Raw genomic sequence first — 24,680 nt, forward strand, 5'->3', positions numbered from 1 at the left:
CGGCTTCGTTCACATATCCATTCAGGCTCTATTCTGACATTCCTTCAAAGGTTTCCGTCCGAATAGAGCCCTGACTGACACATAGGTTTCCGTTTGCATCACCATTGATTTCAATGATGACGGATCCGGTGCCAATGGTTTCCGTTTGTCTCAGTTGTGCAAGGGTTCCATCGTTTTGACAGTATCAATAGCGTAGTGGACTGCGCTATTCTTTCCATCAAAATTACAGAACCCTTAAACAACGGTGAGAATGGAAGCCATTGACACCGTATCCGTTACCATTGAAATCAATGGTCATGGAAACGGAAACCTATGGTTTCCGTATGTGTCAATCAGGGCTCTATTCTGATGGAAACCTCAGACAGAACATCAGAATAGAGCCCGAACGGATATGTGAACGAAGCCTTACAGTGACTACAGTACTGATTAGGGGCAGAATAAACATTTACTTTGAGTGACTCACAGGTGACATCTCAGATTCTATTCATTCTTTTCTTCTCCATCCGGTCCAGACCTCTATGATGAATTCTCCCGCCCATTTTTGCTGTTTACCACTCAGATGTCTTCAGCTTTTCACTTTTCAAACATTTCTTCACCTATAAACGAAGATAAAATTCTCATGGTGCCACACACTATGCCCCTAAATATAATAGCACCATACACTGCACCCCTCAATATAATAACACCATACACTGTGTCCCTGAATATAATAGCACCATACACTGTGCCCCTGAAAATAATAGCACCATACACTGCACCCCTGAATATAATAGCACTATACAGTGTGTCCCTGATTATAATAGCACCATGTACTGTGTGTCCCCCCCACACAGTGTCTCCTGTAAATATTTCCCCATAAAGCCCCCTGTAGATAGTGCTCCCTCTTAGAGCCCCCTGTAGGCAGTGCCCCTGATAGTGTCCCCTGTAGATAGTGCCCCTGATAGAGTGCTCTGTAGGCAGTGCCCCTCATAGAGCCCCCTGTAGGCAGTGCCCCTCATAGAGCGCCCTGTAGACAGTGCCCCCCATACATAGTGCCCCCTATAGAGCCTCCTGTAGAAAGTGCCCCATAGAGCCTCCTGTAGATACTGCTCCACATAGAGGCCCCTGTATATAGTGCCCCCCTTTGAGACCCCTGTAAATAGTGCCCCTCATAGAGCTCACGGGAGGTAGTGCCCCTCATACATAGTGCCCTCCCCCATAGAGCCCCTCTGAATATAGTGCACTACTTAGTTCCCCAAGTAGATAGTGGCCTCTATAGAGCAACCTGTAGATACTACCCCCCAGATTCTCTTGTGTGTATATATAGGGCCCCCTGTAGATAGTGCCCCCGATAGAGCCTCTTGTAGATAACTGAACACACAGAATGACCAAAAAAAATCTGACAAATAGGGAAGTGGAATTAGACCCGTGGTTGTTTGTGGATAAGAGCAATTGTTATTTACAGAAAGACATGAGACTAAATATCCTAGCCTTATCAGCTGCAAAGAAATCTATCATGAAAAATTGGCTGAAATACAGACCCATACTGTATGTGAATGAAATGTTGAGAAATTTAAGATGATTGGTATTAGTTGAATTGTGGGCAGAGTATAATTTGAAGGGCTATAGAAAAAGTTTGTGAGAGTGGAAAAAATTAAAATTAACAATCCTTATCACATGCTACCAATACTTCTACTCAATAAAAAAAATTTATAACATTGAATCTCCAAGAGTTTCGATATCCATCATTATCATGCCCTGACTGTGCAAACTGTTACAAGAAGTAATATAAAGAAAATAATCTCCTGCTTATATCCACTGACACAGTACAGTGGGTAAGAAATTTTAATGCGGTTACTAAGTAGCAGCCTGAACATTTTGAAAACTATCTGTTGCACTGTTTATCCTGATCTTCCTGGTTCATGAACGTAATGTCAGAACTGCAAGGACGGCTCATTGTTACACAGACAACACAGCAGGAGGAACTTAATTAACTGCGGGCAACAACCCCACAGGGGAATATTAGTTCTTGTTACCCACCAGTTGTTATCTGATAAATCAGAAACAGCTGGATAAATGATTTAATATATATGATTTAAATATTCTATTGTATTCAAACCAGAGGGCAAACTGGAAGAAGGAGCACATTCTCCTTATCAGCACCATCTGGAATGTGGCAGATATCAGATCAATTTTAATGTTAGATAACCTTCCACTTTTCCTATTCTCAATAAGCACTTAATAGAGATAATATAGTAAATGAAATAAAAACAATATAACATTCAAAGGTAACTTTTAGAGGCATGCACAATATATGCATGTGGTCAAAGAAAAATTAATTTACAATATATATTTTTCTATATCTGTATGAGGGGCACTGTGGTTGGCACTGTTATGGAGGAGACTGAAGCTAGCACAATTTTGGGGCAATGTAGGAAAAAAATCTGCAATAGATGGGGCATAGTACTATAAAATCGAAAATATGCTGCTGCAGAACCTCATATTTCACACCTAAGATTCTGCAGACCCTTTCGTGAAGAACAGGGTGTGGTTTTCCTTTTTTTTTTTTTTTTTTCTCGCTTTCGCTTTAAAATACACACCTCACCAGCTGTAAGCCCTTTTCTAAAGGATAATATATACCCTACTGTATATTAGGAAAAATATTAGGAACAGCCTTGGAGTTCTATGACCTGTATAAAATTACTTAATTTACAACCTCATTTTTTTTTTTTTAGTTGGAGAACTTGATGATTTCTAATGTCCTTAAAGTTTTTGGTAAGGGATATAATATCCCATATATAGTATACATATAAAAGAATGCTAAAGAATCAAAAGCAATTATCAGAATGTTCTATAGGTACAGTACATAATGTCCTTTTGGGGACAGATGTATCATCCCGTTCATATAGAACATCATATATACTGGTTAATCACAAATCTTTCTTGGATTCTTTTGTTCATCCTAATGTTACGTCTACGGAATTTGATTTCACTTTGAATCTTTTTCTTTTGACAAATGGCTAAAAATTCAAAATGCTCAATAGAGATTATTTTGAGCAGCTGTTCAGCCAGCCTGTGCCACACAACAACTGCTGGTACCTAAAAATAATCTTTATTAAGAACAGGAATCTAGTCATGTTCGACTGAAGGCATGTAACACCCCTTTTCCTGCAACTTCATACAATTAAGCAACCAATCTTACTTTGCTTGCTATCTGAACACTATGGAAAGCTATTAAGAGACAAGATTGTGAGAGCCGCAGTGCTGCAGAATCAGAAGCAGCAGCATCACACCTCTAATCTGAAGGAATGAGCCTGCACACCAGTCATATTCCTCTCTTCCCAATGATGTAGGATTAATAGCCGGGCATAGCAGATCTACTACACTGGCACGTGCAGTGTCTATGGTTGAAGACACACGTAACGGTCTACCGTGACTTCAGCGGACAGGTGAAAATGAATAGAAAGCCTTCTACGGTACCTTGGAATATAAGCTGTTCTAAATAAATAATGCATTGAGGGGTGAATCGGATACCTGATGGAGGAGTCTAAATAATGCACATCTTTACACAAGAGTTTTAGCAGCACAGAATGCAGACAACTGTATCAAGGCTAACCGGCAAGATTCAAGAATGTCTCACTATCATTTTATCAAATGCTGTGAGTACTCATTTCTCAAGCTCTGTGTTTTTAATTTATTGTCTTGTTGCTTATTACAGATTTCTGTATGCTTCAGAATGAATTAGAATCATATGTTGTAGGGGCTGGTGCTCGGTGCTGGCTGAGACCAGCAGTGCTGACTATGGCAGGCACTGTCATTATGACCCTGCACTATACCGTGTGCTTATATTAATCATACCAAAATATACCGATATACAGTATGAGAGTATGTATAATGGCTTGGTAACCACAACATGGTCATGATGATTAGGAAAATATGGCCCTGTGTAAGAAAATCTTTGGTATATATTACTCTATGTATCTAATCACAAGCTTCTATCATTTCTGTAGAAAAAAAACCCCACAAAAACGTTATAACACTTATAAATAGCAATCAATACAGCTTGTTACGGATTGGGATAATGCGTGAGACTGTTTGTCCTAAGTGATTTTTGTCAAGGTCACACACAATATCCCATTGCATTATAGTTCATATTGGGAAATAAAGGGGAAGTGCTGATTTTTTTTAGGAATTTACAATATGTACCAATGAGGATACTATAGTTATGATCCTGTTATTATTGATGTTTTCACCTTTTGATGCCTTTTTCTGCTCTTGTCATAATAATTTCAATATGTTTTAGTATTTTGAAATGATGAGGCTTCATTTATGCATTTTCGAGCATTGGATTTGAAGGAAGCAAATAAGCATTGTGGTTTCAGATGCTACATAGTAAATCATGTCAGGATGAGGTTTGTGGCTTAGAGAAGATTGACTAGTGGCAGCTGATATTCACAAATCTGCTTCAATTATTGTAAGTTTGTTTCTTTGTTGTGATGGTGCATTTCAAAGACAATCATTACAATGGTGTATGGCTATTATTTGTATATTAATATTCCACATATCTTTGATGCTGAATTGATGGTATTTTAGTTTTTAAGCCTCATATGTTGCCTTTAAGATAGGAAAAGACTCAATATCTATTTTAATACTTTCTTTATAAGTTCTTGCATAATTTTATAGCACATTAGATGTATACCATTTATGTTATATTTGGAATGAGTGATATAATTAAAACCAAATTAGAAGCAGTGCCGGATACAAATATAAGGTTGCTTTTACCAAATGACCACATGTAGGAATGTGGGATAACATGTCACTCACAATGAGCTAATACAAACTATGAGTCTTAAACAAGTGAGTGCCCACATTTACTATTACTGCTATCAGGACTAGCGTACCAAAAAGTGGACCAGTGCTGTCAATTATTAGTAGTTAGTGTGTCAGTGGACAAGAGCCAGGTGTGTTTTCAATTTTAATAGTGTCTTTAAGGCCTATAACAAATTAATATCTAATATCTATTATCACTTGGAGTTAAACATAAAAATAATAAATCTATATAACTTTTATATATTTCAAAGTACATCCACTAAAACAGGGGTGGGGGAACCTTTTTTCTGCCAAGGGCCATTTGGATATTTATAACATAATTTGCGGGCCATACAAAATGATCTACTTAAAAATGAGCCTGCTATAGTTGGTCAAACATTTAATTAACTCACCCCTAATGTGATGCCTGGAACCACTTCTCTTTGGTGAGACTTGTGATGTTAGCCGGTATTGATGATGTTGCTACTGCATCGGTCAGTCTGGAGCACAGTCGACTCTTTGCAATAGTAAGTTTTGAAAAGAACTCCACGCAGCAGTAAGTTGTTCCGACTTACTTACTTAAAGGGGTTTTCCCATCAGGGACATTTATGACATATCCACTGGATATGTCATAAATGTCAGATAGATGCGGGTCCCACCACTGGGAACCGCACCTATCTCTAGAAGGGGGCCCTCTAAACCCAGGTCTACATCTCTGTGTTCTGGCTGATTTCCGACCATGAAGAAGAAAACAGCGTAGCTCGCTGAGCTGCGCTCTTTCCGTAACTCCCATAGTAGTGAATGGCAGTTACGGAAGCAGCGTAGCATGCGAGTTATGCTGTTTCCGTAACTACTATTCAGTTCTATGGGACTTATGGAAACAGCGTAGCTCAGCAAGCTACGCTGTTTTTTTCTTCATGCTCTGAAATCACAAGCTTCAGCCACAATACAAAGAGGTAGAGCGGGGTTTAGAGGGCCCCGTTCTAGAGATAGATCTGGGACCCAAAGGTGGAGTCCCGCATCTATCTGCCCTTTATCACATATCCTGTGGATATATCATAAATGCCCTTGATGAAAAAAAACATTTTAAGTCACCTGAACTCACTTCGAGTGAGTAGGGCGGGCGGACGGTGTCAAGGAGGGAATGTCAGGGCGTGCTGTGATGGGAGTGGACCAGTCTCAGGTCAGGTGACTGGACTGGTCCACTCTTGGGCCGGCGCGCACCGACCTTACTCAGGCCGCTGCAGCCGCCGCCATATTTGGCTCCGTCCAGACGGAGCCAAGTATCGAATAACGTGGCGGCAGCGTGGTTTAAGTGAGGGCTGGACGTTCCCCACCCTTGCCCTAAAACGTATTTTGTTTTACTTGGAAACAATATTTGCTCTATATTATAGAAAAACTTGTATAAGTAAGCCGTGCCTTTTACATATGCATTCATATAGTTAAATTGTCTAGATAAATTAAAAAAAATAGTTATACTATAATACCATAAAGAGAATTTCCATCCAAATCTTAAAATAAGTCATATATTAGTAACTAATTAAATAAAACGAAATATAAAAATATGCATTGTTCACTTAAAATTGTTGTACAGGATTAGAAATACATCGCCACTTTCTTCTTGAAACAGCGCCCATGAGTTGTGTCTGGTATTGCAGCTCCGCTAAATTGAAGTAAATGTGTATGAGCTGAAATACGACACACAACCAGTGGATGGGTGAAGCACTGTTTTTGTTAGAAAGCAGCCATGTTTTTCAAATTTTGTACAACCTCTCAAAGCCTGAAATTTCCATCACAAGAGATATTGGCATTTTTGTTTTTTGTTGCAATGGTCATTTTTGCAGAAGTGACAACAGGTAGTACAGCCATATTAGTTGTAACCTTTGAATTAGCTTCTCAAAAACTGATGGTAAAATTGTTATTTTGTTAATATGGTCAAATAATAAAGTAAAAGTCTTACTACCACTTCTGAGCATTTAACGGTGACTACAATATAAATTTATCAAAAATAAACACCCCAACTAAACCGAAAAATGTCAATAGCTTTGTATGGCTACATTCACAAGGCTGTAATATGGATACTTTTTATCTTCCATATTACAGCTGTAAAAACAGGACCTCTAACAGTTCAACCGAACCAAACTTAAATCAGCATACCCAGTGTAAAGAGGATTTGTCACTAGTTTAATAATGCCCAATCTCCCAGCTAATCTAATAAGCGCTGTCTCACCGATAATGCTAGTGAATGTTGTGTCCCAAAACGTTTCATATTTTAAAAGTTATGAGCTTTTTTCTAAATATGCAAATGAGCCTATACACATAGACAAGTGGGTGTCAACACCAGCAATTCTTTGAGGTGGAGCCTATCAGTGTCAGAGGCTGAGGCTGGAGGGAAGGGGATCACTTAAAATGCCAAATCTCGGGCTGTGGGCCAACTAGAACAGTGGTTCTGGTGGCATATAAAAGATGGGATTCTAGCTGTGAAACTATCAGAGGTTGAAAAGACAGTCGGGAATGAAAGCAGTAGGGGCAGGAAGGGGGAGAAGCTGTATGACGATTTGACAGCATCATACAGAAAATATTACACAGCCCACAATGAAAAGAAAGAGTAACCTCCCATTTGGCAATTATAGCCAAATTAGCATATTTAGAAAAATGCACATAACTCTGCAAATAAGAAACGTTTTTTGTAAAAAAAATTACACTGTAGTTATGAGCATCATAGCGCCTATTAGACTAGTTAGGAGATAGGGAATTAATAAAGTAGTGACAGATTCTCTTTAACCATGGATGGTCCAGATCTTGTGTCTGTATGACAGTTATTTGAAAGCAGCCTGTCAATGTAGTAGTATGTCAATCATACTAATTTCTGATTTAATAATGTATGGCCAATTTTACATCTTTGGGTGGAAATTCTCTAACTTTACCTAAGCAGTTTTCCCAATAGTATAACCCATATAGACATTAACTATCGGAGATCTCTGCAGGACTCCTACTTTAAAATCACTGAACAGGCCATACTTACACAAGGGCAGGCACAAACAACAGTTCCCAACAGGATGCAGACAATCCACAATGCTACATAGAGGGAGATTGCTCAGGTGCAAGATACTGATGATCAGCCACTCTTACACAAACTATTCATGACAGGAGTGGCTGCTTAGTATTATCATTGCACACAAATATGGCTACTAGAAGTGCGCCACTCACACGGTTGCATGTAGTGCACCATGCTGGCATACAGCCTATTAGTTATGCCCATACTATCAGATAAGATGGGCTGCCCTGCAGTACTCTACATGGCCGTAACCGCTTCAGGAGAAAAGTGCATTCACCATCAACTTTCCATGGTGAAAACAACTGTTTCTTGGGGGGGGGGGCGGGTTCAACTGCTCAAGCTGCAGGCATCCGCTGATCATCTGTGAGTCTAGACATAGAAAGTTGTCTGTCCATATAGGACAGCCCCTTTAATTAATAACAGTTTCATCACTACAGCTGTCACTATATCTTATTTTAACCCGTTAGTGACCACCAATACGCCTTTTCACGGCGGCCACTAACGGGCTTACTCTGATGCAAAGGCCTTTTCACGGCACTACATCAGAATAAAATTGCGGCGCCGTGAAAAGAGATAGCTCCCTGCTCTCAGCCCTACAGGTGTTCTTCTATCTAGTGAACAGACTCCAGTTTGCAACATAGTTGGATACATTTTCCTCCATTTGTTTGAAGATATTGCCCGTCACTCCAGTACAGTTTATTTTTTCCTCTCTGACTGATTTTATATTAGGACAGAATTCTGTCCACAATGACATCATAATAGCACCAACTGCTTCTTCAGCAAGACATAGTCATAAGTACAGGCAAATACGTCTATAGCAACATGTATCCATTATGAATACACGGCTTCACTTCTCTTCTGTATGCCGCACAAATTTATTAATGTGGCATATTTCTAACAAAATAACCTTCTACCACGTCTCCTCTATTTCATGTGGAAACGTAATAAGAGTTTGAAGAAAACATTATATACCCATAATGTCTGAAATGATACCCATTATTTCCTCCTTTAAAAAATGTTTGGTCCGCATGCCCACTACACCACTAGATGAATACCTTTAGGGGTTTAGTTTTAAAAATGGGGTCATTTCTGCGTGTTTTTTTTTTTGTTGTTCAGGCAGCTCAATGCCTCTAAATGCATGATATGGGGCTGAGAATTTATTCAATTGTGCCCTGAAAGCCAAAGGGTGCTCCCTCTCTTTTTGGCCCAGCCACACGTCTAATAAGCAGATTGGGGCAACAATGAGAGTATTTTTGAAAACAGGAGATACCGGGTGATTGATTTTGGGGTGTGTTTCTTCATTTTCATGTTCGCTTTACAAAGAAATCGGTCTTCAAACTGATACTTTTATGAAAAAAGTGAAGTTTAATTTTTTTTCACCTGCTATGCATTAAATTTAGCAAAAAACTGTGGGGTCAAAATACTTACTATACCCCTAGATAAATACCTTAAGGGGTCTAGTTTTCTAAATGGGGTTGTTTATGGGGAGTTTCTATCGTTCTGGTAGTTCAAAACCTCTCCAAATATACAGTGGGGCCTAAAACATTTTCAAGCAAAATAGGAGTCCTGAAAGCCTCCGGGTGCTCCCTTTCTTTCGGGCCCTGCTGTGTGTCCAGGCAACACATTAGGGTCACAATGTGGGCATTTTTGAAAACAGGAGAAACAGGGTGATAGATTTTGGGGTGTTTTTCTTCATTCTCATGGTCGCTTTACAAAGAAATCGGTCTTCAAAGTGATACTTTTATGAAAAAAGTGAGATTATATTTTTTTACACCTGCTTTGCATGAATTCTTACAAAAAAACTGTGGGGTCAAAATACTTACAACACCCCTTAATAAATACCTTAAGGGGTGTAGTTTGCAAAATGGGGTCACTTGTGGGGGTTTCCACCATTCTGACACCTATGAGCCTCTGAAAACTGGGCTTGGTGCAGGAAAACCAAATGTACTTCAAAATGTATAAAATTCTTACTAAAATTGTAAGTCTTCTAAATTACTCAAAAAATAATAATTTTTTTTCAAAAGTGCGGCCAAAATAGAGTAAAGAGATGGAAATATATATTTAATAAAAAAATTGTACTGTATGTATGTACATATGTGACATATTGCCATTAAAAATAGGGAAAAATGATAATTTTTACAAAATTTCTTCAATTTTTCTATTTTTTAATTAATTTCCGCAAATCGTATCAGTCTACTTTTACCACTAAAATAAAGTACAACATGTGACGAAAAAACAATGTCAGCATTACTTGGATATTCAAAACTTTCGCTGAGTTATTCTCTGATAAAGTCACACATACCAGATTTAACAAATCTGGCTTGGTCATTAAGGCCCAAACAGGCCCGGTCATTAAGGGTATGTTCACACGATGAGAGGCAGTTACGTGTGAAAAAACAGACTGTTAACAGCTGCCTCGTTTCACACGTAAATGCTCCTCGTAATTTACGAGGCGTCTGAGACGCTCTGAGACGCTCGTAAATCTTGAGCTGTGCTTCATTGAGTTCAATGAAGAACAGCTCAAATTACGTGGCAAAGAAGTGCCCTGCACTTCTTTGCCGAGGCAGTCCATTTACGCGTCGTCGTTTGACAGCTGTCAAACGACGACGTGTAAATTACAGGTCGTCTGCACAATACGACGGCAAATCCATTCAAATGAATGGGCAGATGTTTGCCGACGTATTGTAGCCCTATTTTCAGGCGTAAAACGAGGCATAATACGCCTCGTTTACGCCTGAAAATAGGTCGTGTGAACCCAGCCTAAGGGGTTAAAATGTATTGATTTTGTTTGAGAACTTGATGAAGCAAACATCATGATAACATGCCTTTCGGACACAGTGAGGTACCTTCCTGAATTAAATTTCTCACAGCAGTGTTGATGCCATAGTACAATGAGGTTCTTCCCCTTTCTATGAGATATAAGAAGCAACAGTTAAAGGAGTTGTCTCATGAAGAGTTGTCTCACCTGTTATGGTTTTGCCACCCAGGACAGAAGGACCATTTCAGAGCAGGGCAGACACATCCCATGAAATAGAGTACAGCTGTTTGGGGGGCAGACCATTTTTCTAGCCTTATATAACATCTTAAATTTGTTTACTAGACAAGTGTGAATAAATTGAAATACCTTTTATAAGTGTGTATTGACTTGTGATTATGAAGAGGACAACATAGTCTCACCTATCGGCAGAAAGAACGGTTCCGTCGGGTCTTCACTCCAGTACTTGAAGCAGCATCTCTCTCATCCATGTGGTTTAGTTACTGTGTTGGGTACTGCAGTTCTCTATCCTAAGAATAAGTTACTTATCAATATCTATATGTGTCCCTTTAATGACCAACATCTCAATAGTAAAAAAATGTTTACACTGGTCGTGAGCAAAATAACATGTGTATGACTAGTTAAAAACTGTGTGTTGTACTACTGCCATGCCACATAGCTATTCCATTCTATAATAAGAGCCCAGGAAAAAAAAAAAGTGACTATCATTTACTTTTGTGAAATTATAGCTTAAAATGAAAGTCTACCTTTTAACACCTTGTTGTTTTTTGTCTAAAATTCTGTGGTGATTATTTATTTTCTTAATATATATTTTTAGCAGTTGGAGCTCCACCGCTATAGGCACCCTAATGTATACTGTTTATACATTAGACTTAATAATAAGACAGTATACCATAATATCGCTCTAGTGGTGGCTGCATGCAGCCAGAATGTTATATTTTAAATCTATTATTTTGCAGTGAATTTAGAACTGCTGTAAATATATACAGTACTGTGGAAAAGTTTTAAGTAGTTGTGAAAAAATGCTGCAAGGTAAGAATGCTTTCAAAAATAGAAGTGTTAATAGTTTTTTTTTATCAATAAACAAAATACAAAGTGAATGAACAGTAGAGAAATCTAAATCAAATCAATATTTGGGGTTACCACCCTTTGCCTTCAAAACAGCATCAAGTCTTCTTGGTACACTTGGACAAAGTCATGGATTTATAGGATTAGAGTCAGGTGTATGATTAACCAATTATACCAAACAGGTGATAATGATCATCTTTTTCATATGTATGTTGAATTGAAACACAGTTATTAACTGTAACAGAAACTGCTGCATAGGAGGCTTAACCCCGCGATCCCGCTTGTTTAACCCGTTAAGTGCCGCGTTCAAAAGAGATTGCGGCATTTAAATTACTTAAAACAGGGGGGGACCCCCTGTAACGTCTCAACGGCCCCCCCGCGGCGAGATCGGGGGGAGCCGTTGGTTCACACGGCTGCCTGGGGGTGTGACGAAGTCCCCCAGGTCCGCCATCTTGGTACTCCTATGAAGCTCTGCCTCCGGCAGGGCTTCATTGGAGGCTGTCAGAATCACGATATACTGCAATACATTAGTATTGCAGTATATCGTGCAAGTGATCTAACGATCGCTGGTTGAAGTCCCCTAGGGGGACTAATAAAAAATTTAAAAATGAGTTAAATAAAGTTTGTTTTTTTTGTGTAAAAAAAAAAAATTTAAAGTAAAAAAAAACCCCCTTTTCCCATTTCCCCCCTAGAGCATAGTAAAAAATTAAATAAATAAACATAATTGGTATCGCCGCGTCCGTAAAAGTCTGAACTATCACAATATATCATTATTTAACCTGCACGGTGAACGGCTTAAAAAATAAAAATTGTAAACGCCAGAATCTCTATTTTTTGTTAACCTAATCTCCCACAAAAAATGAAATAAAAAGTGATCAAACCGTCACATTTACACCAAAATGGTATTATTAAAAACTACAGTTTATCCCGCAAAAAATAATCCCTTATACAACTTAAAGAGGCTCTGTCACCAGATTTTGCAACCCCTATCGCCTATTGCAGCAGATCGGCGCTGCAATGTAGATAAGAGTAACGTGTTTTTTTTTTTTTTTAAACGAGCATTTTTGGCCAAGTTATGACCATTTCTATATTTATGCAAATGAGGCTTTCTAAAGTACAACTGGGCGTGTATTGTGTTCGTTACATCTGGGCGTTTTTACTTCTTTTACTAGCTGGGCGTTGTGAATAGAAGTTTATGATGCTGAGTTGCTGACGAATCAGCATCATCCACTTCTCTTCGTTAACACCCAGCTTCTGGCAGTGCACAGACACACAGCGTGTTCTCGAGAGATCACGCTGTGACGTCACTCATTTCCTGCCCCAGATCCTGCATCGTGTCGGACGAGCGAGGACACATCGGCACCAGAGGGCTACAGTTGATTCTGCAGCAGCATCAGCGTTTGCAGGTAAGTAGCTACATCGACTTACCTGCAAACGCCGATGCTGCTGCAGAATCAACTGTAGCCTCTGGTGCCGATGTGTCCTCGCTCGTCCGACACAATGCAGGACCTGGGGCAGGAAGTGAGTGACGTCACAGCGTGATCTCTCGAGAACACGCTGTGTCTGTGCACTGCCAGAAGCTGGGTGTTAACGAAGAGAAGTGGATGATGCTGATTCGTCAGCATCATACACTTCCATTCACAACGCCCAGCTAGTAAAAGAAGTAAAAACGCCCAGATGTACACACACAATACACGCCCAGTTGTACTTTAACTTTAAACACGCCCAGTTGTACTTTAGAAAGCCTCATTTGCATAAATATAAAAATGGTCATAACTTGGCCAAAAATGCTCGTTTAAAAAAAAAACAAAAAACTTTACTCTTATCTACATTGCAGCGCCGATCTGCTACAATACGAGATAGGGGTTGCAAAATCTGGTGACAGAGCCTCTTTAATCGACGGAAAAATAAAGAAGTTACAGCTCTTGGAATTTAGCGAAACAAAATAAATTTTCTTTTTTACACTTGGGTTTTTACTTGTAAAAGTAGTAAAATATAGAAAAAACTACACATATTTGGTATCGGCGTAATCGTATTGACCCATAGAATAAAATTAATATGTTGTTTTAATTGTACAGCGAATTCCGTAAAAATGGCGCGCAAAAAACCATGGCGGAATCGCTGTTTTTTCATTTTCTACCTCACAAATAATTTTTTTCCCGTTTCCTAGTACATTATACGGCAAAATAAATGGTGCTACGAAAAACTAAAACTTGTCCCGCAAAAATCAAGCTCTCATAGTACTATATCGACGGTAAAAATAAAGGCGTTATGGCCTTTGTAAGGTGGGGAGGGAAAAACGAAAATGAAAATCTGAAAAAGGGTGTGAAAGGGTTAAAACTGAGGAACAGCCAAACTCTGCTAGAAAGGTGGGGTTGTGGAGGACAGTTTTATGTCACACGTTGACCATGTCAAGACTGCGCACAGCAACAAGACCCAAGGTAGTTATACTGCATCAGCAAGGTCTCTCCCAGGCAAAGATTTCAAAGCAGACTGGGGTTTCAAGATGTGCTGTTCAAGCTCTTTTGAAGAAGCACAAAGTAACGGGCAACATTGAGGACTGTAGACACAGTGGTCGGCCAAGAAAACTTAGTGCAGCAGGTCAAAGACGACACATGCTTACTACCCTACAAAATTGGAAGATGTGCAGCAGTGCAATCAGCTCAGAACTACCAGAAACCAGTTGAACCCAGGTATTCCCATCTACTGTTTGGAGAAGTCTGGCCAAAATTGGTCTTCATGGAAGAATTGTGGCCAAAAAGCCACAACTTTGTAGTGGAAACTAGGCCAAGCAACTCAACCATGCATATAACTATAGGAACTGGGGTTCAGAAAAATGGCAGCAGGTACTATGGACTGATGAGTCAAAATTTTAACAGAAAGGCAGTTTGTTCACCGAAGGGCTGGAGAGTGTTACAATAATGAGGGTCTGCAGGCAACAGTGAAGTATGGGGGAGGTTCCTTGCAGGTTTGTGGCTTTCAGCAAATGGAGTTGAGGATATGGTCAGGATTAATGGTGTCCTCAATACTGAGAAATACAAAATACATGAAGATACTTATCCGTCATGCAATACTATCAGTGAGGCATCTAATTGGCTCAAAATTTGTTCTGCAGCAGGACAGCGATTCCAAACAAAAAGCCAATGTCATTAACCCCTTCCCGCTCCTGGACGTACTATTGCGTCATGGCAGCTGTATCGTTCGCGCTCCATGACGGAATAGTACGTCTCGGGAGTAACGGCCGTTTCGGCCATCCTCCCGACACATACAGGAGCTGTGACAGCTGCTGTCTTGTTCAGCAGCTGTCACAGCTCCTACAGCGGGGACCGATCGCTTTGTCCCCGCTGATTAACCCCTTAAAAGCCGCGTTCTATAGAGATCGCGGCTTTTTAGGGGTTAAGCTGCCATCGCCGGCCTGCTACGCGATAGCGGCCGGCGATGGTGACTATGGCAACCGGACACCAAACAATGGCGTCCGGCTATGCCATAGACGGAAGCCTAGTGGGTCCTGACAACGTCAGGACCCACTATGCTTGCTGTCAGTGAGTAGCTGACAGTTCTAATACACTGCACTACGCATGTAGTGCAGTGTATTAGAATTGCGATCAGGGCCTCCTGCCCTCAAGTCCCCTAGTGGGACAAAGTAATACAGTAAAAAAAAAGTTAAAAGAAGTTGTGTAAAAATAAGAAAATAAAAGTTTTAAAAGTATTAAAAGTACAAATCCCCCTTTTTCCCTGATCAGTCATTTATTATTAATAAAAATATATAAACAAACAAATAAACTGTACATAATTGGTATCGCCGCGTCCGTAACGGCCTGAACTACAAAATTATTTCGTTATTTATCCCGCACGGTGAACGCCGTAAAGGAAAATAATAATAAACCGAACCACAATCGCAATTGTTTGGTCACTTCACCTCCCAAAAAATGGAATAAAAAGAGATCAAAAAGTCGCATGTACCGAAAAATGGTACTGATCGAAACTACAGTTCGTTACGCAAAAAATAAGTCCTCGCACGGCTTTATTGATTGAAAAATAAAAACGTTATGGCTCTTAGAATAAGGTAACACAAAAAGTGAATGATTGTTTACAAAACGTATTTTATTGTGCAAACGCCATAAGACATAAAAAAAAAACTATAAACATCTGGTATCGCCGTAATCGTATCGCCACGCAGAATAAAGTGAATATGTCATTTATAGCGCACGGTGCACGCAGGGGTCACTTTTGGGGGGTTCCCAATGTTTTGGCACCACAAGACCTCTTCAAACCGGACATGGTGCCTAGTAAAAAAGAGGCCTCAAAATCCACTAGGTGCTCCTTTGCTTCCGAGGCCAGTGCTTCAGTCCATTACCGCACTAGGGCCACATGTGGGATATTTCTCAAAACTGCAGAATCTGGGCAATACGTATTAAGTTGCGTTTCTCTGATAAATCCTTTTGTGTTATAAAAAAAATGGTGTAAAGAGGATTTTCTGACAAAAAAACAAAAGTGTAAATTTCACCTCTACTTTGCTCTAAATTTCTGTGAAACACCTAAAGGGTTCATAAACTTTCTAAATGCTGTTGTGAATACTTTGAGGGGTCTAGTTTCTAAAATGGCGTATTTGATAGGGGTTTCTAATATATGGGCCCCTCAAAGCAACTTCAGAACTGAACTGGAACCTAAAAAAATAAATAAATGAGGCAATACTTCGCTTCTTATATTATACTGATAATGAGCCGTGCCCACCCCGAGATGACCCCAGTTTTGACCGTTTGTATAAACGGAGACCCCTATTAGACCGTTCCAGTGCCCGGTTTTCCCAAGCATTCACCCCCGAGAAGTGTATTTCTATTGATGAGTCCCTGGTACATTTTAAAGGGAGGGTTCAATTCCGCGAGTACCTGCCGGGTAAGAGGGCAAGGTATGGCGTGAAGATGTATAAGCTGCGAGAGTGCATCCGGGTATACCTACAGGTTTAGGCTATATGAAGGAAAGGCCACCCCCAAACCAGACTGCATCCTGGACTACAATAGGTACATGGGAGGTGTGGACTTGTCAGATCAAATCCTGAAGCCCTACAGCGCCATGCGGTGTGGTATAAGAAGCTGGCCGGGCACATCATACAGATGGCATTGTACAATGCGTACGTGCTACGTCGATGTGCAGGCCAGACGGGAACTTTCCTGGAATTTCAAGAGGTGATTATCAAGAAACTAATCTTTAGGGACCAAGAAGGGGGGGCACCCAGTACTTCTGGAAGCGGGGCCACACGCATCGTACCAAGGTGGCAACACTTTCCAGGAGAAGTTCCCCAAACTGGCAAGAAGGGAAAAAGTCAAAAGAGGTGCAAAGTCTGCTATAAGGGATGACACAATATATCAATGTGACACGTGTCCCGAATAACCAGAGCTCTGTATGAAAGTCAGTTTTAAAATTTATCATACATCCCTTGGTTTATAATTTACCCCAATTTTACTTACCCTGATGCACTCCGCACAGCTTATCCCCCCTCGTCTTTCCCCTCTGAGCCCTGCTGTGTGTCCAGGCAGCTGATAACAGCCACATGTAGGGTATTGCCATACCCGGGAGAACCCACATTACATTTTATGGGGTGTAGGTCTCTGGTCAAAATGCTCACTACACATCTAGATGAATGCCTTAAGGGTGTAGTTATTAAAACGGGGTCACTTCTTGCGGGTTTCAACTGTACTGGTACCTCAGGTGCTTCTGCATACATGACTTCGCACTAGAAAATCCCCAGTAGGCCAAATGGTGGTCCTTTCCTTCTGAGCCCTCCCATGGGCCCAAACTGCAGTTTATCACAACAAATGGGGTATTGCGGCACTCAGAACAAATTGCGCAACAGAATGGGGTATTTTGTTTCTTGTGAAAATAAGAAATTTTCAGCCAAAACTATATATTATTTGAAAAAAATAATTTTGTTTTCATTCCCAGCCCAATTCAAATAAGTTCTGCGAAAAAACTATGGGGTCAAAATGGTCACAACACACATAAATAAATTCCTTGAGGGGTATAGTTTCCAAAATGGGGTCACTTCTGATGGGTTTCCGTTACTAGCTGGGCGTTCTGACGAGAAGTATCATCCACTTCTCTTCAGAACGCCCAGCTTCTGGCAGTGCAGACACAGCCGTGTTCTCGAGAGATCACGCTGTGTCGTCACTCACAGGTCCTGCATCGTGTCGGACGAGCGAGGACACATCGGCACCAGAGGCTACAGTTGATTCTGCAGCAGCATCAGCGTTTGCAGGTAAGTCGATGTAGCTACTTACCTGCAAATGCCGATGCTGCTGCAGAATCAAATGTAGCCTCTGGTGCCGATGTGTCCTCGCTCGTCTGACACGATGCAGGACCTGTGAGTGACGACACAGCGTGATCTCTCGAGAACACGGCTGTGTCTGCACTGCCAGAAGCTGGGCGTTCTGAAGAGAAGTGGATGATACTTCTCGTCAGAACGCCCAGCTAGTAAAAGTAGTAAAAACGCCCCGATGTACGCACATAATACACGCCCAGTTGTACTTTTACTTTTAAACACACCCAGTTGTACTTTTGCAAACCTCATTTGCATAAATACAAAAATGGTCATAACTTGGCCAAAAATGCTCGTTTTTTAAAAATAAAAACGTTACTGTAATCTACATTGCAGCGCCTATCTGCTGCAATAGCAGATAGGGGTTGCAAAATCTGGTGACAGAGCCTCTTTAATTCCTGTGAAATGCCTGAAGGGTTAAAAAACTTTCTAAATGCTGTTTTGAATACTTTGAGGGGTCTAGTTTTTAAAATGGGGTGTTTTATCAGGGTTTCTAATAGATAGGCCCCACAAAGCCACTTCAGAACTCAAGAGGTACTTTAAAAAAAAGGCTTTTGAAATTTTCTTAAAAATATGAGAAATTGCTGTTTATGTTCTAAGCCTTGTAACGTCCAAGAAAAATAAAAGAATGTTCAGAAAATGATGCCAATCTAAAGTAGACATATGGGAAATGTGAACTAGTAACTATTTTGGGTGGTATAACCGTCTGTTTTACAAGCAGATGCATTTAAATTCTGAAAAATGCAATTTTTTCAAAATTTTCTCTAAATTTTGCAATTTTTCACCAATAAACACTGAATATATCGACCAAATTTTACCACGAACATGAAGCCCAATGTGTCACGAGAAAACAACCTCAGAATCGCTTGGGTAGGTTTAAGCATTCCGACGTTATTACCACATAAAGTGAAACATGTCAGATTTGAAAAATGGGCTCTGAGCCTTAAGGCCAAAACTAGGCTGCGTCCTTAAGGGGTTAAGAACTATCTTCAGCGTAAAGAAGAACAAGGAGCCCTGGAAGTGATGACATGGCCCCACAGAGCCCTGATCTCAACATCATCGAGTCTGTCTGGTATTACATGAAGAGACAGAAGGATTTGAGGAAGCCTACATCCACAGAAGATCTGTGGTTCTCAAAGATGTTTGGAACAACCTCCCTGCCAAGATCCTTCAAAAACCGTATGCACATGTACCTAAAAGAATTGATGCTGTTTTAAAGGCAAAGGATAGTCACACCAAATATTGATTTAAAGGGAACCTGTCACCAGCATTTCACCTATTAAACCAGCACTACCTTGTGGTAGTGGGTGAAAAATCATTCCTATATAACCTATAATTGTCTTCTTAGTCAGCTCTGTAGCTGTAGTATTCAGTTTTTTAGTGTTCTCTAACCGTATGCTAATGAGCAGAAAAGAGTCAGATCTTCATTTGAAAAGAGTCAGATCTTCATTTGAAAAGAGTCATATCTTCATTCCTCAAGTCTTTCCGAGTTTACCCCGCCTCCTTACTTTTGATTGACAGCTCTTTGCCTTACCCCAGCACACAAAATCCCGCGCTTGTGCATTAATGTCCTCTTCTGGTGTGTGCGCACAAAGGGACATCGGATTATTAAGATAAAAGGCGCAAAATGTTTGCAGGCCGTTATTTACAGTCGGAGAAGGAGTTTAGGAGAGGGGATAACGGCAATGAACTTTTGATAACAGCGGCCAGTGAGGGATAAGTAAAGTTCAATAGGTGAAATGCTGGTGACAGGTTCCCTTTAACTTAGATTTCTCTTCTGTTCATTCACTTTGTATTTTGTGAATTGATAAAAAAAAACTATTAACGCTTCTATTTTTGAAAGCATTCTTACTTTGCATTATTTTTCCACAACTGTCTAAAACTTTTACACAGTACTGTGTGTGTGTGTGTGTGTGTGTGTGTGTGTGTGTGTGTGTGTGTGTATATATATATATATATATATATATACATATACACTACCGTTCAAAAGTTTGGGGTCACCCAGACAATTTTGTGTTTTCCATGAAAACTCACACTTATATTTATCAAATGAGTTGCAAATTGACTAGAAAATATAGTCAAGACATTGACAAGGTTAGAAATAATGATTTTTATTTGAAATAATAATTTTCTTCTTCAAACTTTGCTTTCGTCAAAGAATGCTCCATTTGCAGCAATTACAGCATTGCAGACCTTTGGCATTCTAGCTGTTAATTTGCTGAGGTAATCATGAGAAATTTCACCCCATGCTTCCAGAAGGCCCTCCCACAAGTTGGATTGGCTTGATGGGCACTTCTTGCGTACCATACGGTCAAACTGCTCCCACAACAGCTCTATGGGGTTGAGATCTGGTGACTGCGCTGGCCACTCCATTACAGATAGAATACCAGCTGCCTGCTTCTTCCCTAAATAGTTCTTGCATAATTTGGAGGTGTGCTTTGGGTCATTGTCCTGTTGTAGGATGAAATTGGCTCCAATCAAGCGCTGTCCACAGGGTATGGCATGGCGTTGCAAAATGGAGTGATAGCCTTTCTTATTCAAAATCCCTTTTACCTTGTACAAATCTCCCACTTTACCAGCACCAAAGCAACCCCAGACCATCACATTACCTCCACCATGCTTGACAGATGGCGTCAGGCACTCTTCCAGCATCTTTTCAGTGGTTCTGCGTCTCACAAATGTTCTTCTGTGTGATCCAAACACCTCAAACTTCGATTTGTCTGTCCATAACACTTTTTTCCAATTTTCCTCTGTCCAATGTCTGTGTGCTTTTGCCCATATTAATCTTTTCCTTTTATTAGCCAGTCTCAGATATGGCTTTTTCTTTGCCACTCTGCCCTGAAGGCCAGCATCCCGGAGTCGCCTCTTCACTGTAGACATTGACACTGGCGTTTTGCGGGTACTATTTAATGAAGCTGCCAGTTGAGGCGTCTATTTCTCAAACTAGAGACTCTAATGTACTTGTCTTGTTGCTCAGTTGTGCAATGGGGCCTCCCACTTCTCTTTCTACTCTGGTTAGAGCCTCTGTGTGCTGTCCTCTGAAGGGAGTAGTACTCACTGATGTAGGAATTCTTCAGTTTCTTGGCAATTTCTCGTATAGAATAGCCTTCATTTCTAAGAACAAGAATAGACTGTCGAGTTTCACATGAAAGCTCTCTTTTTCTAGCTATTTTGAGAGTTTAATCGAACCCACAAATGTAATGCTCCAGATTCTCAACTAGCTCAAAGGAAGGTCAGTTTTATAGCTCCTCTAAACAGCAAAACTGTTTACAGCGGTGCTAACATAATTGCACAAGGGTTTTCAAGTGTTTTCTAATCATCCATTAGCCTTCTAACACAGTTAGCAAACACAATGTACCATTAGAACACTGGAGTGATGGTTGCTGGAAATGGGCCTCTATACACCTATGTAGATATTGCATTAAAAACCAGACGTTTGACTCTAGAATAGTCATTTAGCACATTAACAATGTATAGAGTGTATTTCTGATTAATTTAATGTTATCTTCATTGAAAAAAACTCTGCTTTTCTTTCAAAAATAAGGAAATTTCTAAGTGACCCTAAACTTTTGAATGGTAGTGTATATATGTATATTCCTTTTAAATTGGTTACTAACATATTTGCAAACTATTGCAACAAAAATAGCTCCAAAAGTGTGAAGTCTTTACCTTCAACGTTTAAGTTGTCAATAAAGTGTGAATTTATACTAGATTGTGTTCACGCTGTAGCAAAAAACATACAATTTATTAGTTTTTTTCTTCAGCATCAAAAATATCCAAATGTCTTATCGCATTATTCTCAAAAAAAAAAGTAATTACTGATATTAGTAGTCTACGCTGGTAGAGCACACAAATTAAGAGCCCATTACAATCTAGGCAACATTACAGGCAAAAATAAAACATTTAATGATAATATCTGATAGACTGTGTAGCAAACCCCAGCATACCTCTGCAAGTAAATGATATATCAGGCTTTTAATAAGTCAGCTGCTAGAGAAAAATTACTATACATTGGTGGAGTAAATGCTGCACATCGGTGACACAGGACACAGAATAAATAGGAGGGGTTGTTGTAAATAAATCTGCTAGTTTCTTGATCTTTTTTGTTTATAACTATTATGAATTTATTAGACTTTCAAAAGTCATTAAAATGTTGTTGCCACATAAGGCTGTATTTACAAGGCTTTTCCCTAATGCACACAGAGGTTGTTTTCTCACCGATTTCATGAGAAAATAATCTTAGGGCTCATTCAGACGAGCGTGTTCCTCATCTGAGTGCTGTGCGTTGAAATAACTCACAGCACACGGACCCATGCAATTCAATGGGGCTATTCAGACATGTGTGGAAGTGTTTGCAGACCAGCGTGGACAAGTTAGTGGAGGAGTTGGAGGAAGATTGTACCATCCTGATCGCTGCAAAGAAAAAACCCATGCCTAGGCCAATTGATGTGGAAAAATGAATAACCTTCGTGCATGAGAGGCCAGAGGTATGGGACACCAGGGAGGATTCATACCATGATCGCATGAAGAAAGATGCAGCATGGGAGGCCATTTCTAAAAATATATTTCAGCAGTAGTGGTCCAGTGCGAGGCCTGCTGAAAAAAACAAAGTTTGGTAAGTGCAACCATAGTAGAGCCTCTAGCTTTAAATATTGTTTATAGCTGCCCTTTATCCATTCCTACCATGTGCCGCAGTTTTTGCATCTTTTAACGATAAAATATATTTTATCCATTACCGCTATGTGGCCCTGATAGAGACAATGTCACCATAAATGCCCCCATTATATATTAGTGTCTTGTGTCCCTGTTGAACAAGTTTTAGTGTAAACAAATATTTCAGTCCTTTACGCCATGTGCCCCTGATAAAACTGGTGTCACGTGAAAATGAAGCATTCATGTCATCTTGGCCTTGTAGAACAGGTTTCGTATATTCGCCCCTCAGATAAATATATATATATATAAATATATATTTATATATATATATATATATATATATATATATATATATATATATATATATATATGTGTGTTTTTTTCAACAGAGGATTACATCAAGGTCCGCTGATCGAAGCACAAGGGACCAATACAGATATAATCGCCCCTCAGATTTAATAGCCCCTCAGATAAATATATATACAAATATATATTTATATACATATATATTTATATATATATATATATGTTTTTTTCAACAGAGGATGACATCAAGGTCCGCTGGCGAAGCACAAGAGACCAATACAGACGAGAGCTGACCCAAAAAGCGTGGTTCTGCTACGTCCAAGAAATGCCCTATCTCTTCGCCCAGCAGCTTTCATTTCTGCAACCGATTTTTGTGCTTCGTCTGTAAGTATCAATAAAAAAATAAAAAATAAAATTGGTTGTTAATACATGTAATATATATTTTTTTCAAAACTTAGCTCAGAAGACAACCCAGAGTAGAATGAGGAGGAAGAGGAGGGGAGAGAGGTGGAGGACAGCACACTTACTATGCCAGACCAGGCTCACGATGATCCAGCCAATCCAGGGACTTCATATGGCCACAGTGTGTGTAGCCCTACCCCTGCAGAAGATACTGGTCGATCATGTGCCGCCAGCAAGAGGAAAATGGTGCAACCCTCCGCTAGCCAAGTTGATTCAAATGTTTTAGAATACTTAAATTGGAACTATCCCGAAGATAAGGTGGATACTTTCGCCCGTTCGCTTGCTCCTTATTTGAGGCTCATCCCACTGAAGCGTCACCTCAGAGCACAGTCAGCAATGCTTATTTTATTGGAGGGTGCAACCCCGAAATGACGCCAGGGAGTGCTTTACAGCACTGGCCCCTGTATGGCCACACTACTCAGCCATTGCCCACATCAAGTTATAACTCACCACCTCCACAATGCCTTCTCATCGCCCTTATTATCAGAAGCAAATGCCTCCTGAATCCCAACACCAAAATATTTATTCAACCTCCTTGGCAATCTGCAGGCCAAACACCCTCGGAGAGAATAGTGTCCACTCCAGCAAGTGCCCCACCATCCTCTTCTGGTCTCTTTAATTTATAATTTGTATTATAGTTAATGTTATATTTATGTTATGAACAGACTTATTTTTGTGCTGTAATTTTGCACTTTTTCATTTTAATAAATTTTTGGGATAAAATAATGTTTGATTTCTAAATTATTGTGATTGTTTTTTATCATGACTTGAGGCGAGTGGGCAAGAATTTGTCATGTATTTGTATACAAAGAAGGAAACTGGTGACAAACAAATGTCTTTATTTTGGCCAAAAAACACTTTAGAATACATAAATTTAATGAAATCTTTATTAAACATAAAAATATAAAATATATTAATAAAAATATATATACTTACCTAGAGGAGTAAAATGAGGTATTAGTTGATATTCAGGTCAAAATATAATTATTTTTTTAAATCAACATTGTATATGGTGAAAGTATTTTTATAACGCATATTAAAAACATAAAAGTTAGTATTTTGACCTAAATATGAAAGCCCGCAACCCGCGTTAAGGGTCCTCATTGTATTGCAAGTCCCTACAATAAACAAACAAAACAAAAACAATGTAAACTAACTGGAAACACAAACTAAACACGACATCTCTAGCAGATCGAGTCCTGCTGCCAGGGCACTGCTCCCTCAGGGCTCACGATATAATCCACAAAGAATTC

The 24,680-nt window shown here is 39.7% G+C and overlaps 1 protein-coding gene across 4 annotated transcripts in view; it reads left to right on the forward strand.

Annotated features, from left to right (window-relative positions):
• The window catches only part of MYO16 (myosin XVI), a 397,050-nt gene that overhangs the window by 88,377 nt on the left and 283,993 nt on the right, over window positions 1–24,680 (forward strand). For 2 of the 4 annotated variants that reach the window (XM_075852489.1, XM_075852490.1), the window contains exon 1: window positions 3,252–3,638. The exons of the other annotated variants lie outside the window; for them this stretch is intronic. In XM_075852489.1, coding sequence (XP_075708604.1) covers window positions 3,611–3,638 — 28 coding nt within the window. In that variant the 5' untranslated portion in view covers window positions 3,252–3,610. Of the gene's footprint in view, window positions 1–3,251; window positions 3,639–24,680 lie in introns of those variants that run through there. 4 annotated transcript variants of the gene reach the window in all.

This window comes from Rhinoderma darwinii, chromosome 2 (assembly GCF_050947455.1).
Source record: "Rhinoderma darwinii isolate aRhiDar2 chromosome 2, aRhiDar2.hap1, whole genome shotgun sequence".
NCBI classification, from domain to species: Eukaryota; Metazoa; Chordata; class Amphibia; order Anura; family Rhinodermatidae; genus Rhinoderma; species Rhinoderma darwinii.